Source organism: Rhincodon typus, chromosome 13, assembly GCF_021869965.1.
Source record: "Rhincodon typus isolate 14 chromosome 13, sRhiTyp1.1, whole genome shotgun sequence".
NCBI lineage: Eukaryota > Metazoa > Chordata > Chondrichthyes > Orectolobiformes > Rhincodontidae > Rhincodon > Rhincodon typus.
Genome location: NC_063344.1, coordinates 21,312,184 through 21,329,626, shown reverse-complemented (window position 1 = coordinate 21,329,626; position 17,443 = coordinate 21,312,184). Strand labels below are relative to the sequence as shown.

At 40.1% G+C, this 17,443-nt stretch overlaps 1 protein-coding gene across 3 annotated transcripts in view; it reads left to right on the top strand.

The window, feature by feature from the left end:
• Positions 1-2,798: 2,798 nt before the first annotated feature.
• Positions 2,799-17,443, top strand: part of tp63 (tumor protein p63) — a 266,101-nt gene continuing 251,456 nt past the window's right edge. Inside the window, exon 1 of one of the 3 annotated variants that reach the window (XM_048604518.1) lies at positions 2,799-2,953. In XM_048604518.1, the coding sequence (XP_048460475.1) occupies positions 2,892-2,953 (62 nt within the window). In that variant the 5' untranslated portion in view covers positions 2,799-2,891. The remainder of the gene's footprint in view (positions 2,954-17,443) is intronic. The other 2 variants (XM_048604513.1, XM_048604514.1) reach the window with 2 other exon arrangements.

Genomic DNA, 17,443 nt, shown 5'->3' with positions numbered 1-17,443 from the left:
GAGTCTAATGTCCCATATCCAGCCCTGCCTCGCATACCGCCCCCTTGACCTGACATAGCCCCATATCTCCATCCATCTGTCACTACCCCAAATACCTATCCCCCAGCCCAACCCCATCCCCATATATTTCTGACCACACTGTCGTCTCCCTAGTCCTGATGGAAGGGTCCAGATCTAAAACATTGACTTTCTTGCTCCTCTGATACTGTCTGATCTGCTGTGCTTCTCCAGCTCCACATTTTATCGACTCTGCCTCTCAGCATCTGCAGTCCTTGCCATCTCCTAGAGTCTAATTATTTACAGTAAATGGCTTGCTCAACAATTCCAAAGGCTAGTTCAGAGTCAGTCATATTGTCGTGGGTCTCAATTCACATGTAGGCCAAACAATTTTTCCCTCTTAAAAGAGCATTAGTGAACCAGATGGGTTGCAAAAATCTTCAACAATGGTTTCTTTTTTTTATTATTTGCTTGTGCAATGGGTGTCACTGGTTGGCCAGTGTTTATTGCCCATCCCTATTTGCCTTGAGCAGATAGTTGTGAGCTGCCTTCATGAGCCACTACAGTCCATGTGTTGCACACAGACCCACATGTCCTTGGGGAAGGAATTCTAGGATCCAGTGACGGTGAAGGTATGCTGATATATTTCCAAGTCAAGATGTTGAGTGTTTTGGAGGGGAACTTGCAGATAGTGGTGTTCCCATGTATCTGCTGCCCTTGTCCTTCTAGATGGAATTAGTTTTGGGTTTGGAAGATGCTGTTGAAGATCTTTGGTGAATTTCTGCAGTGCATCTTCTGGATAGCACACACTGCTACTTCTGAGCACTGTGAGTGAAGTGACTGCATATTTGTGGGTGTGGTGCCAATCAAGTGAGATGCTTTGTCCTGGATGTTGCCAGACTTTGAGTGTTGTTGGAGTTGAAAAAGCAGCCGAAGATGGTTGGGCCTAGGACACTACCCCGAGGAGCTCCTCAGAGATGTCCTGGAGCTGAAGGATTGACCTTCAAAAATCACAACCAATCTTCCTATGTGCCAGCAGAGAGTTTTCCCCTTGATTTCCATCGATGATCACCATTGCTTGGAAAAGCTTTGAATTCCAGATTTTTATTCATTTTATTCATAGCTGCAGTGGTGGGTTTTGAATGTATGACCCTTGAGCATTAGCCTAGGCCTGTGGATTACTAGTCCAGTTACAATACCACTACATCCCTACATCCCCACCTCCCTATGAAGCATACAAAGACATTGAAAAATAGACCAAAAGGAAAAGTTATGCAGATTATTCACTTGCGCTCCTATTTATTAAATTAAACATGTTTTGTGGGCTGTGTTTATAAAGTTTGATTTTTTTTAAATCACACTTAGGATGTGGGCTTCTCTGGCTAGGCCAGCATTTACTGCCCCTCCCTACTTGCCCAGAGGGCAGTTAACAGTCAACCATGTAGGCCAGACCAGGTAAGGATGACTGACAGATACCCTTCCCTAAATAACATAAATGAATGGGATGGGTTTTCCTGACAATAGTTTCAGGGTAATCATTAGAACCTTGATTCCAGATAGTTCATTGAACTCAAATTCCACCAACTGCCATGGCGGGATTTGAACCCAGGTGCCCAGACATTAGCTGAGTTTCTGGATTAAAAGTTTAGTGATAATACCACTAGGTCATTGCCTTCCCATAAAACCTAAACAAGCCTTTCTCTGTAATCCATGCATTTCAGTTCCACTGTTCTGTTCTAACTGCACAAAAAATTTCTGAAGTCTCCTAACAGCTGAAGCTATCACATATCTCACTCTGTGTGGATAAAGGAGCAAGTGATGCCATCGGTCTGAGTGCTGCTTGAACCGGAGTTGGTTCAGGATTTCAATGTTTCATTCTCTCCGCCTTGCTCTCTCTCTTGAAGTGTTCATAGTTGCAGATGTTATGAATATCAGTGAGGTTGTAGCAGGAGAGTTTTAAATAACCATGATACTCTGGTATGGGCTAGGGAAATTTTTCTGGATGACAGGACTGCCCAGAATTTGCTCTGAATCCTCAGTGTCTTCGTTTTGGTCATGCCCATGGCATTTTGCTGGCATTGTCAGCTGCTGAACTGCATTATGGGCAGGTCAGATAAAGGATTCCCTTTCTGCCAAGGGTGCAGTGCCTAAATGGGCTGATTGAATTGCAAACTTGGACTTAGCTTCTCTTTCTCTCCAGGAATCACCTTTAATTTAGTAACTGAATCATACTGTGGCAAAAACCACAGGCTGGCCTTGGTTTACGGGCTACTATTCGAGTGAAAGGAAGGGATTTTATTTACAAGGCCGTGAATGTGTAATGGAATCAGCTTTAACTGTGTTAATAGCACCCCTGTCTATGACACTGCTGCAAACCACACTGCAGCAGGTTTAGTAATATCAGAGCTGACAGCAAAATTCCCCAGGCTGTCCTTGCACCACATCTGTTGAAGCCTTGATCGGAGACTGCATCAACTAGTGATTGTCAATGGACAGGATGAACAGTCATCTCGAGCTAACGGAGTAATAACGTGCAAAATATTGTGCAAGTCACAAATGAACCTTCATATCATGAAAGATGCTACTAATGACTGACTTATTCAGCACTTCAATGCTGGAGTTGTGGTCAATGGAACCAGTATTGTTAGCGTTGTCAGTCCTTGTCAGAGACCTTGAAGAGGGAATGGGATGTCCAATCATCAGTGTCTGTTGGTTATGATGTCCTAGTCAGTAGCCAGCTGTGATTGGCCAGGCCAAGAAAGGGTGCAGCCCATGAACACAGGCCTTAAATAAAGTGTAAAGGCCTGTCGAGTGATACAGTTTACTCTGTGCATCTAAGCATCTGTTTATATTTTATATTTTTTCATCAAAAGTTTGAAGCAAGGACTAATGAGATGAATATTCAGCCGCATTCATTTTCACCACTACAGTACATTCCAGAGTCCCACATTCAACAGTAAGTTATATTTTCTTATATCACGTAAGAGATACTAAACCCTTTAACAAATTGAGCATAACATTTTGTATTTGCATATGCACTGCTTCACCGACAAAATATTTTATTGAAGTTTGCAGAAGTCAGAGTTTCATTTAAAGAGGATATCTGGAATGTTTCTGAAAAGCATTTCAGTAAGTGCTTTACTGAAATAGTGCATTGTCATTTGGAGTTTCTGTTATTTTCTCTGTAGAGTTTGTGTTTATTTAATAAGTTCTGCTCTTTGTGATGTGGCCTCCCAGCAAAGGTGTTGATTTGCTTGACTGATTAGTTTTATTTCTGAGTATTTTTCAAGCTTGGAGAAAAACGAGACTGAATATTGTAAATTTGAAATACCAGAAGACACTAACAATGCTAATCAAATGAGAAATGGGCAAGTTTGTGTTTTATTTTGGAATTGCTTTCCAGCACACACAATGTTCACCTGTCTCTCCCCTTTTTAGAAGCTGATTGGCCAATTGGACACTCATGATTTTTGTTTGGTTTTCATTTCTGGTTCTCGTTATTAAAATTATTTGTATAAATTTTAATATTACAAAGGTGTTCCTTGGGGATGAACCAAGGTTGCCTATTTGGTGCCGATTGTCTTGTTTTAGTTTATGTGAGGCAGGAGAAGGCATTACTTCGAATTGCACCAGATCCCTTGAGCTACTCCAGTGTTAGTATAACTATGTGGCAGCATGCAATTGGGTTTTCCATCTGAAACATTTAGAAAATGACATTGTATGTTCTGGTTGCTGTAAGGAAAAAAAAATGCTTATTTTCTTTGCTAAGGTGACCATTTCAATTCCATTTCAACTTAACCCTATGACTCTCTGACCTAGACGTAATTTTGCCGACTTCATGGTAGAGACATGGACCAGTTCACAGGCAGCTAATAAGGGTCTTAGCCAATGTCAGACTCCATCTCCTGTCCCTGGTCTAGTGTTCCACCAGGCTATAAGGAGCCATCCACAATACGGTGTCTCATACAGTAACATAATGTCTTTGACTCCCCAGAGTCGATTAGTTTTGGGAATGAGGGATCTGAACCAAAAAGAATCAAGCTGACATTTAATTATAAGAGAGGACAATACAAGGGAAGTGCTACAATTGAGCTTTCAAAAGGATGTAAACTAACAGCACTTCTTTTCAAATTACACTTGTTAAGAATTAAACTGAATAATTAACATCTTTTTGCTTTTTAGCTTTTGTAAATTTCAATTAATTTTAAAATTATTTTTCCAGAAGGGTTGAGGATAATAGTGATGGGTAATAAATGTCTGTGTAAGGACGTATTGAGGAAGACATCCATAGTGTGAGGGGATGGAATTAACTCAATCTTAGCATAATGCAGCATTGACAAAGGCAGGTCAGCCCATTATGCCTGCATGAATGCTTTCAAGGAGCAATTTAATTAGTTCTGGAACTCTGGATCCTTCCAAATGTTCCACATTTTCAAATATTTCTACAATTACCTTTCAAAGTTACTCTTGAATCTTTTTCCACCACCTTTTCAGGCAGCATCTTCCCGATTGCTGCAATTCACTGAGTAAGAAGTATTTTCCTCTCATCTTTGTTCTTTTATTAATTACCCTAAATCTGTGTTTTCTGATTAATAACTCCTGACCTACAGGAAACAGTTTCATTTATTTAACACGAAAAACATTTCATAATTTGAGTTTGCTGCAGCAGCTTAACAAATGATAATTCAGATAAAGGCAAAGTACTATAGATGTTAGGGATCTGAAATAAAAACAGAAAGTGCAGGAGAAACTCAGCAGGTCTGGCAACATCAGTGGAGAGAAAACAGAGTCAACATTTTAGGTCTGACACCCAGAATTTGGAGCAATGTCGGGCAATCTTGTCACTTAGAAAAATGTCTAAGTACTGTACATATCAGAGACAAAAAATCATATTGGACTTGAAACATTCTCCCACACTTTCTGTTTTTATTAGAAATAATATTTCAGCTTTTTTCCCATCAGCTTCGGGATGTCAGAGGCATCACAGCATAGAAGAAGGCCATTGAGTCCATGCGACTGTCTGTAACTTTCTGAAAACAGCAAGTGTTGATTACATTTTGTACTCATAAGCAAAACTGGACAGAATGAATGGAAGGAAGAAATTAACAAAAGCTGGAGTCTTGGTGATTTTAATCTCCTTTATCATTTTGACAGGACAAATTTAAAAGCATAGAGGGTAGACTATTAACTGTTTTAGAGGCTGTTTATGTTTTTTCAAAATAAAACAACATTTAACTAATCTTGTAACTGAATACATAGCGTATATTAGATTACTCTGGAAATCACCTAGTTGTGAGTAATGAGTGTGGAATACACAGCCGTGGTTGGAAAAGCACATGACCAGGATCAGTTTCTTCCATAACTCGTATCAGATGCATATTCTTATCTGGAATACATGTATTATTATTAGAATAATTATTAAAATTTATATCAAGTCCATTTAAAACAGAAACAATTTTACTCTTGGTTTGCTGTGATATACAGGATCAAAATCGGAGTGGGAGGCAAACTGAGGGATGCAAGTCCATTTGACAACTTTAAAAAAAATCACCAAACATTCTTTTAAATTGGCTTAAACTTTACTTAAAGACCTGTTTGTGGTGGGTCAAAGTTATTGTGAATAGGTTGTCGAGACGCTGGGAATATTCATTAAGTACATCAGGTGTGTTGATATAATTGGTGTACCTTAACTTTCTGACAGCCAGATAGACCATACACAGTGGAAAAAAAAACACCTTTCTCTCTAATATACGTATTGTGTCTGTGTTACAGTTACAAATATTACTAGTTAGTAGAGACGTCAGTCAATTTGTTAGAAATGCATGATGAAAATATTTCCTGCTGGATGTGGCATTTAAGATAAACCTTAAACTTGGAGCTGCCTGCCATTAATGAGACAAAACTGGTCTTTCTTCGTGAAATTTGGAGAAGGTATTCACAATTTTTTTGCCATACATGTGCCTATCTCGCTGAATGTGGAACTACATTTTATTATTTCATCTTCTCTTCAAACCTCAATGTTTTTGATTTTCCTCCCCCATGGCGAAACGGATGACCATGATAGTTTGAGGCCAGGTCAGTTAATTACAAATATCAGGATCCAGAATGTTTGAAATACTATAAAAATATAGGAATGAAGAGCAAGTCTAAGTCATTTGGCCTCTTAAGCCTATTCAGTGCGATAATACCTATGGAAGTGGAAACTTCGCTTTCCTGTCAGCCTTCAATATCTACCCAGAATCTCTACCCCTACCTTAATTTTTTTTTTGTCATTAGTCACAGGATGTGAACATTTATTACCCATCCCTAATTTCCAAGAGGACAGTTAAGAGTAAGTGTCTGGAGTCACGTATAGGCCAGATCATGTAAGATTTCCTTACCTAAAGAACATTACTGAACTAAATGGGTTTTTAAAACATTGGTCACATGTCACTATTAGGCCAGCTCTTTAATTCAGAATTTATTAAATTGAATTTTCACCATCTGCCATGGTGAGATTTGAACCCATATTCGCAAGAATGTTGTCCTGGGGTTATGGATTGCTCGTCTAGTGACATTGCCATTACCCCACTGCCTCCACCTATTAAGAATAAGGGTCCAGCAGCAATTTGAAAATGATAGAAGAAATTGTTAGAAGTTATGAAACTTGTGCCTCTGAAACTGCTGCCATTCCAAGCATGTTTCCCCCACCGTGTCTGGCCCCAAGCTGAGAACATTATTCTCCACTTGATTCTTAACCTCAGCATGTGCTTATTCTGTGCCTACCAACGGGGAATTTGATGTCATGGGTAATTCCAAACCACAAGCCAAATGAGAAAAGAAACTTGACTGAGTGCATGGATTATTTGTCAAATGGTTCCTGTGGCAACTTTGTGCAAAATCAACGAGAAACTCAAGGCCGCAGGTGTAGGAGAGCATCAAGGTTGGAAAGAGCAGGAGATGGGCCAAGGCAAAGTAGAAGGTGATGCCTGAGGTAGATTTTTAAAGTCTATTTGCTGGAGGAGAACGGAAAACTTAGGGAGGTGATGGGTACCTCAGTTTTCTGTTTGTAGAAAAGAATGAATCCAATTTGAAGGTGATACAATAAGTCTTGATTTTAAAACCAAGGATACAAAATATACGATTTAAATACGTATAAATTATAAACTTTACAGTTTAGAAATGCATATCCAAAGGAAATGTAATCTTTCTCTAAATTTCTCCTTCCACTCTCACTTTGTGATGTATAAAATAATATAATGCATTTTAATTTGCTACTTTTGCTGGGTAATTCCAAGCTGTGATCTAACCAGATAAAAACACCCAAAGCAGCTGCAGGTTGAATTCAGAAGAAACAGAGTGAAATATTCAGGATCATTTATTTCATGTTCTTTCCTCCCGTTCTTTATTTCTAGTGATTATCTATTTTTTCTTGAAATTAACCTTTTCAGAGGTTATTACACACTTTTGAAGCAAGTAACACTTGAACCCAGGCCTCCTTGGCTCAGATGCAGGGACATTATCATTGTGCCACAACAGTATGTGTCAGGGCACGACAGGGTGTAGGAAAACACTGCATTCAGTTTTTGTGCAGCAAAGACACAGCAGTAGAATATGAATCAATGATCAGTTATTGTATTCATGGAGGGTATTGACTGAGATGTGACTACTGGCCAGACTCTAGAAAAATGCTTTCCTCCTCTTCAAATAGTGCTCCAGCCACTCAAGCTGATCAGTAAAGAGTATAAAAAGAAGAATTTCTTTCAGTGATTTCTTTCAGAGTTTGCACATTCTCCCTGAGTTTGTGTGGGTTTCCTCTGGGTGCTCGGGTTTCCTCCTACAATGCAAAGATGCGCAGGCTAGGTGGAATGGCCATGCTAAATTGCCCGTAGTGTTCAGGGATGTGTAGATTAGGTGGGTTATAGGGGGATGGGTGTGGGTGGGATGCTGTGAGAGTCGGTGTGGATTTGTTGGGCTGAAGGGCCTGTTTCCACACTGTAGGGATTCTAAGTCTAATAGTTTTATTTTCAAAAATTACCAGAAAAGTGGCAATGAAATTAGGCTTATTCATTTACAGGATGTAGGTGTTTTTTGCAAGGTCAGAACTTACTGCCCATCCTTAACCGCCTGTGAGATGATGGTAGTGCGGCACCTTAAGTGCAACTGAATGGCTTGCTATACCACCTCATAGCAGACAAGTACCAGCAATATTGCTGGCTGAAGTCGCATGTAGGCCCGGTTAGGTAAAAATGGCAGATTCCCTTCTGTAAAGGAAATTAGAAAACCGGATAAGTTTTTACAACAATTTGGTTTCTTGATCCTCATATCTGATGCTAGCTTTATATTCCAGACTTATTTATTTAGCTAAGTTTTAAATTTTCCAAATCCATGTCTCTTTGGTCACCAGTTCAGCAAGATAACCAGTTTGCTACTGGAGCCCTATAAACGTTGCAAGTTAAAAATGAGAATTGCTTGTCAAAATATTTGCTTTCCCCTATCTGGTTTAAGAATTTGGAGGGAGATATTTTAGTCTAAGGTATTAATGGACTTATGAAACGCTATCATACTTAATGAACATTAAATTGGCAAATATCTTGAATGCAGCAACATGAAGAATATCACAGAGTGAAACATAATCTGACCTGATCTGTTCTGTTTCAATACCATCGTTCTACAGGAATGTGCCAAATGAACATGATTCAACATTAATCATGGTCATTTCATGGTGTAATAGTTAATTACCACATGCAGAAAGGTTAGAATTTTTGGATTTAATGAAAGAACTTGCATTTAGATAGTGCCGTTCATAGCTTCAGGACATGCAAAGTACTTCACACTTTTCAAAGTATTTGTTGACTGTAATAACTGTTGTAACATAGGGAGACATTTGCCCAATTTTGTAGACAGCAAGGTTCCATGTTTCATGTTCATTTCTAAACTCTATTGAAGAGGCAATAAAACTGTATGTCATTGTCACAGCTCAGTGAACAAACCCTGAAACTGTTGTTTCGGGACATTTTTAAATTATGCTTTGGGGTATAATTTTATTGAAAAATGATGGAGGAGTAAATTAAAATCAAAGTGTATTTATTGTATTCTGAGCAATTTTTGTTGAAGCCTAGACCTGTGTTTGTCTCAGTGGTGTTCAAATTCAGAAAAATTGATTACTGCGTTTAAGGGCCCAATATCAAAGGAACTGGTTGTGGTCATTCTGTCTTTTGAGCTGCATTCTCCAATCATTGAGATCACACTCAATCTGCAGCAGAACTTCAGTTACTTGCTTTTTCTCCATTCCTCTCGATGAATTTTGTTTGGCAAACTTAATCAGTCTCAGTCTTGAAAATATCAGCATTCACGGCCATTTGATGGCAAGATTTCTAGATTTCTAACCCTAACCCTCCCAATTCATAAAGTCAATGCACTGACCAATAAAGGCAAGCACACCAAATGCTGCCTTCACTATCCCATCTACCTGCGACTCCACCTTCAAGGAACTACGAACCTGCACTCCAAGGTCTCTTTGTTCAGTAACACTCCACAGGACCTTAGCGTTAGGTGTATAAGTCCTGTCCTGATTTGCCTTTCCAAAATGCAACACCTCACATTTATCTAAATTAAACTCCATCTGCCACTCCTTAGCCCATTGACCCAACTGATCAAGATCATGCTGTACTCTGAAGTAACCCTCTTCGCTGTCCACTACATTTCCAATTTTGGTGTCATCTGCAAACTTACTAACCATTCCTCCTATTTTCATATCCAAATCATTTATATAAATGACGAAAAGCAGCGGACTCAGCAAAAATCCATGTGGCACACCAGTGGTCACAGGCCTCCAGTCCAAAAAGCAACATTCCACACCACCCCTTGTCTTCTACCTTCAAGTTAGTTCTGCATCCAAATGGCTAGTTCTCCCTGTATTCCATGTGATCTAACCTCGCTAACCAGCCAACCACGAGGAACCTTGTCGAATGTCTTACTGAAGTCCATATGGATCACGTCCATTGCTCTGCCCTCATCAATCCTCTTTCTTACTTCTTCAAAAAATCTCAATCAAGTTAATAAGACATGACTTCCAACAGACAAAGCCATGTTGACTATCCCTAATCAGTCCTTGCCTTCCCAAATACATGTAAATCGTGTCCCTCAAGATTCCTTCCAACAACTTGTCCACCATTAATATCTGGGCTCATCAGTCTATAGTTCCCTGGCTATTCCTTACCACCTTTCTTAAATAGTGGCACCACTTTAGCCAACCTCCAGCACCTTACCTGTGGCTATTGATGATACAAATATCTCGGCAAGGGGCCCAACAATCACATCCCTAGCTTCCCTGAGTTCTAGGGTATATCTGATCAGGTCCTAGGGATTTATCCACCTTTATGCATTTTAAGATGTCCAGTGCTGCCGCCTCTGTAATATGGACATTTTTCAAGATGTCACTATCTAATTTGTCATGTTCTATAACTTCCATATCCTTCTCCACAGTAAACACTGATGCAAAATACTCGTTCTGTATCTCCCTCATCTTCTGCGGTTCCACACATACATGACCCTGCTAATCTTTAAGGGTCCTATTCTCTCCCTAGTTACCCTTTTGTCCCTAATTTATTTATAAAATCCCTTTGGATTCTCCTTAACCCTATTTGCCAAGGCTATCTCATGTCCCCATTTTGCCTTCCTGATTTCTTTCTTAAGTATATTCTCCCATCCTTACGGGAACATACTGTTCCCTGGACTCTATCTCAATTTTGAAGGCGTCCCCTTTTTCAGCCCCTTTACCTGCAAACATCCACCCCCAATCAACTTTGGAAAGTTCCTGCCGAATACTGTCAAAATTGGCCTTCCTCCAATTAAGAACTTTAACTTTCAAATCTGCTTTATCCTTTTGCATCATTATTTTAAAACTAATAGAATTATGGTCACAGGCCCCAAAGTGCCCCCTCACTGACACCTCAGTCACCTGCCCTGCCTTATTTCCAAAGAGCAAGTCATGTTTATGTTTTGCACCTTCTTTAACAAGTACATCCACATACTGAATCAGAAAATTTTCTTGTACACACTTAACAAATTTCTCTCCATCGAAGCCTTTAACACTACGGCAGTCCCAGTCTAAGTTTGGAAAGTTAAAATCCCCTACCATAACCACTCTATTATTCTTACAGATAACTGAGATCTCCTTACAAATTTGTTTCTCAATTTCCGGCTGACTATTATTGGGGGTGGGGAGGGTCTACAGTACAATCCCAGTAAGATGATCATTCCTTTCTTATCTCTCAGTTCCAACCAAATAACTTCCCTTGATGTATTCCCAGGAATATCCTCCCCAAGTACAGCTGTGATGTTATCAAAAATGCCATGCCCCCTACTCTCTCGCCCCCATTCTATCCTTCCTATAGCATCTATACTCTGGAATACTAAACTGCCAGTTCTGTCCATTCCTGAACCACGTTTGTGGTCCCGTGTTCCCAACCATGCCCTGAGTTCATCTGCCTTACCCGTTAGACCTCTTACATTAAACTGCATTTTCTTTTAATGCATCAGTCCTACCTGCCCTGACTCTTTGATTTGCTCCTTTCTATCAGTCTCAGACTGATCTATTTCCTCGCTCTCTGCCTGGGTTCCACACCCCTCCCCAATACTAGTTTAAATCCTTCTGAGTAGCTCTAGCAAATCTCCCTGCCAATAGAGATAACAATGTATAGAGCTGGATGAACACAGCAGGCCAAGCAGCATCAGAGGGTCTAGGCCCGAAACGTCAGCTTTCCTGCTCCTCTGATGCTGCTTGGCCTGCTGTGTTCATCCAGCTCTACACCTTGTTATCTCAGATTCTCCAGCATCTGCAGTTCCTACTGTCTTTCTCTCTGCCAATATATCAGTTCCCTTCCAATTCAGGTGCAATCTGTCCTTATACATGTCACTTTTACCCTAGAAGAGATTCCAATGATCATTTGTGGTCTTTAAAGGTTACATACATATCAACAATGAGCAGGGTAGGCAATTCAGTACCTGGAGTCTGTTCTAGCATTTAATGTGATCCAGTGTGATCTGATTGTAACTCAAATCCCAACTAGCCTATCCTGATAACCTTTCACTCCTTAGCTTATCAAGAAGCTATTTACCTCTATTTTAAAAAGATTCAAAGACAATGCTTCCACCATCTTTTCAGGGAAAGAGTTCTGAAGACTAATGACCATCTGAACGAGAGAATTTCATCCCATGTATTTAATTTCTTGACCCTTTTATTTTAAACAATGACCATGAGTTCTAGATTCTCACAAGATGAAATATCGTCTCCACATCTACCCTGTCAAGACACTTCAGGATCCTACATCTTTCAAAAAAGTTGTCTCTTACTTTTCTAAATTCAGGCCTAGTCTTTCCAACATAGAATCATAGAATCCCTACAGTGTGGAAACAGGCCCTTCGGCCCAACAAGTCCACACCGACCCTTGGAGCATCCCACCCAGACCCATCCCCCTATAACCCACACACCCCTGAACACTATGGGCAATTTAGCATAGCCAATCCACCCAGCCTGCACATCTTTGGACTGTGGGAGGAAACCGGAGCACCTGGAGGAAACCCACGCAGACACAGGGAGAATGTGCAAACTCCGCACAGACAGTCGCCCTATGGTGGAATCAAACCCCGGTCCCTGGTGCTGTGAGGCTGCAGTGCTAACCACTGAGCCACCGTGCCACCCCTTTCCTCAAGAGATAACCTGCCCATTCCAGGTATCTAGTGGGTTTGATGTGTTTCTACAGCCAATAGGCTGAAAGGGCGGGTGAGTGTCACCCACATAACATGAATTTCATGTTGGATGACAATGAGAATGTTGAGACAGAGTCTAATACTTACTGCTACTACTGTGCAATTAGGAGGCCAGATTAAATGTTCTCTTTGCTGTTTGGTGGGCACTGTATTAAGGAGGCTGTATATGTAGAACTGTGAAAACATCATCTCTAGAACGAAAGTGGGCAGTGTTTAATAATGGAGATTTGAGGTGTTAGTGATATTTTAGTGTTTCACTGACCTTTCATTGGTGGCTTAACATTTTAAGGTTTTCTTAAGAGTTACATTTCAGTGTGATAAATAAACTGGGCTGAATTAATGAGATAGTAGATGATATAGGGTTTGCTCAATGGATTTAATGTCCTTTCTGTATTCAAAATCTCCTTAGACCTGTAGTAGTTACCAGCAACAGTATTGACAAAGGTGTAGGAGAACCCAGAAATGGCCAAGGCATTTACTGAGTCCAGAGATCCATTCATCAAAAAATGCTTTGCTTTTTCTGCTCCTTTGGGACCATTGGGGATGATCCCTGAGAGCTGTGGAGTAGGAAAAGAGGGAGGCCATCTAAATTGCAGCATGACTGAAGAGGCCGTAGACTTTGGATGCGGGGATCAGCTGAGATTGGCTTCATGAAAGAGTAAAGGAATGGGGACTGACTATGGAATGTGAGAACATTGGCACTTGTGGTAGGGATGCAGATGGGGTGTGTTGTACAGAATGCAGGGATTGGAAGAGAAGAGGCTGACATCTTCTGAGAGGAGCCTGGTTGCCCTCGGTGCACAAGGAGCACTGTAAAGGCTTTCGGTTTTGTGGAGACAGCAACTTCTGCATCCTTTTTGCTGGCAGGTACCTCTACTCCTGGGAAAAAAAACACAACAGCAAAGAGAACATTTATTCTGTCCCCTAATTGCACAATGGTAGCCTGTCAAACTATGTTAATAAAATGGTTGGCTCTCTACTGATGGAAATCAGATGCCATGAATGATAGCATTTCTTTTCATTTTGAATACCCTCTGGATTATCATCTGTTTGTTGTCGGACAGGGTGGGTTACTAATGAGGAATTTGATATAAATTTGTTTTAGTGTCTATCTGTGTAGCCCAGATATTCCAATAATTATTGGAACAGATTCCTTAAGATTACTCACTTACCTGTAGAGATTTCTCCAGCCAACATTTTAAAACTGGCCTATTCCAGAGGTGTACAACAGAGATAACCAGAGAGACATCCAATCAGCCCAGTAGTAGCATTATTGGCCCTTTTGGTTATGATACTTGTTTGTATTTCAGAAGATGAGAGGTGCCAAGGGCAGTTTCAGGGAAGGTACATGTATGAGATAAGTGAGGAGATAGGGATGCAGGTGGGTAGGGCGCTGGGAATGGGAGAGGGTGGGGCGCTGGTCAGGGGGGAGACGAAGGGGTAGCCTACTGTGTAGGGTACTGGATAGGGAAGAGGGCAGGGTGCTGGGTAGGCATGTGGATATATCAAGGATGTCTGGTTGGATTGCAAGAGGCTGTGTGTCATGTCCTGGAGGGTTAGTTCCATGGGAAGGAGGGGGCTCTTGGAAGGTCCCAGATGCAGGGTCATTGCCCATCGAATTCTTCAGTTTCCCCCGCAACTCCCGCGGTGTCAGCTGCTTCTGGAATTTGGCATAGTCCCAATGCACACCTCCAGTCTACACTTCAAACTATTCTCTGGTGAATGTGTTGGAGGGTGTGTCTCACTGCAGCGGATGGTGTCGCGCAAGTCACATCTGCAAATGTTTTGACATGAAATTTTATTCAAATGTGTTAATGGTTTATATTCCACTGTTCTGCAGATAGTTCTTTCCCTGTTTTCTAACATGACTAATATTAATGATTCAATGAAAGATTGATTTGGAAATATATTTGAACATCAAGTATAGGAAATCAAAAGTCCAGTTCACAAGTGAGCCCCAGCAACCAAATGGTGTATTTTTGAGCAGTAAGTTTGACGATTCCTTTTTTACTAAGTTTTTAAAATTTCTGTCATTACTATAGTGTTTTATTTCTATCTTCTAATGATCAACATGCTTCTTACCCCCACCCTCCCACACCCACAGTATCACAGGCAAAGGTGCTGATTCTTTAACTCAGAAAATATGACTCATTTGATTAAAAAAAAGTACTCAAATGGTTTGTGAATAGTGTGTGTAATCTCATTGTAAGGTTACCAAATATTCATTACATCACTAGCGCTCAAGGCTTAATATCAAGTACAAATTGGGTCAAAAATGTCACGAGTAGTTCACACAGCAAAGTGGGGTGAACAAATTTCTATTACTTTATGTTCAGAATGTTTGTACCATTCCTCCTAAGAGTCAAATACTTTCAGCTCATTTACTGCCCTCATCTAACCAATTAATTCCTTCTTCAAAAAATCATCTCTTATTAAATTTAACAAACTCCACTTGGCATTGACATGTTTGTTCTGCTGTCCTTGAGTAACTCACTAATTTTTCACTGCTCACTCATTAATCTGTTCTAGAGTTATGGATTCTAAGTTTGCCGAAAATTTATATAACTCATCTGTTACTCTGGTTTATTTGCGTCACTTCCCTTTAACAACAGCTTTACTTTTGTTCTGCTCCACATTTTTGACAAAGAATTGGAGAACAGTAGTTATACCTTCTTGTTGTCTCTCATCCAATTCTCTTCAGCAAATGAAGATATGTTCCACCAAAGCCAAGTTGCTTATCCATTTTCAGTTCCCTTTTTTTATACAACCAACGCTTTTTAAAAGTTGTTTTATATCAGTAGTTGCTGGTGGAAGTACCCACAGAATAGCTGAAAGAAGTTTGCGTGCTTCATCATGTGTATCATTTCCCATTCCTTGAAAAATACAGCTGACCTGAAGCCATTCCATAGATTTGGTTACGATGTGATACTGGATCATATACACTAGAGATGGTCCCAGTTCAATTCCTGGTCTGTTAGTTGAGATCTTCTAGAGCGCTATAGTTGATAATTGGGTTTTTTTTTTGTCATAAACTTATTCTCCACTCTTCATGTTTTAATGCCACCACAATAATTGTTTTGTAAACAGATAACAATTGAATACGAGTTGGGTGCTATAGTCAGTCGACTTCAAACAGCAGGTCCTGAATGTGCTTTCAATGTACCATATGACAGGTCGTGGGTTCTGTCATTCCATCTTGGTGACATGGAAGAGTAAAATGAAAACCTAGAAATGTTGGAAACTTGCATGAAGAGAAAGAAAATGTCAGTCAGTTTCTGGTAACCTGCTATTTCTGGACAAATTTTCTCATGTTCTAATTTATTTGTCCTGATTAACCTTGTTATTATCTACTGTTCTTTCATATTCAGATCATCTATGTGACTTGTCACTCATCTTCGTGCACTTAGGTTTAATGTTTTCCTTAACTTTGTTAGCTAGCCATGGATTGTGGGTGCTTCCCTTGGAGTTTTTCTTTATAATAGGAATACACTCATTTTGAGTATTCTCACGTATCCCTTTATATGTCTACCACTACTTCTTTATTGATTGACCTCCTAGCCTAATGTCCAGTTCACTTCACCTAGTTCAGCTTCCATATTTATACTTTTTTTAAAGTTTAAAATACTTGTCTTGGCCCCACTTTTCTCTCTTTCAAACTTGATGAAAAATTCAATCCTATTATGGTCACTGCTACTAAGTGATGCCTGTACTCTGAGGTTATTAATTAATTGTCAGTTTACACAATACCAAATCCACTGCCTGCTGTCTAGTTGGTTCCAGAACATGCTGTACTAAGAAACCTTCAAAAGTATTCTAACAAGTCTTCATCCAGGCTACTATTATTAAGCTGATTGTTTTCAGTTTATACGTAAATTAAAATCATTCATAATTATTGCCATCCCTTTGTCAAAAGCACCCAATATTTATAGAATCCCTACAGTGTGGAAGCAAGCCATTCGGCCCATTTGAGGCCACACCGACCCTCCGAAGAGCATCCCATCCAGACCCATCTCACTACTCTATCCCTATAAGCCTGCATTTCCCATGGCTAATCCATCTAACCTGCACATCCCTGGACACTACGGGCAATTTAATTTGGTCAGTTCACCTAACCTGCACATCTTTGGACCATGGGAGCACACCAGAGGAACATCCGTTAGAAATCCACACAGACATGGGGAGAATGTGCAAACTTCACACAGACAGTGACCCAAGGGTGGAATGGAACCCGGGTCTCTGGTGCTGTGGGCAGCAGTGCTAACCACTAAGCTACGATACTGCCCCAAATTTCTCGTACGATTCAACCTACATTGTAGTGACTGTTTCAGGGCCTGTGAATCATTCTCACAGATGACTTCTTGTCCATAATATTCTACATCTCCACTGAAATCAGTTCTACATCCCAATCTCCTGAACCAAAGTAATCTTTAACTGATGAAGCAATCTTTTATTAGGGGTGCTACTCTTCCTCCTTTTCATAGCTTCCTTTTGCTTCTTAAATGTTATATAGCCCTCAATATTCAGAACCCAATCCTTGTCATTCCATAGCTATTACTCCATAATGGATACTCAATTGCATTTATTCCTTTCAGTAATCATTATCAAGTCATTAACTTTGTTATGAATTTTTTTGGTTACCTTCATTGCATCTAATCCTGGAAGTTGCTATATTCTGTTTCTCTTTAAAACCCTG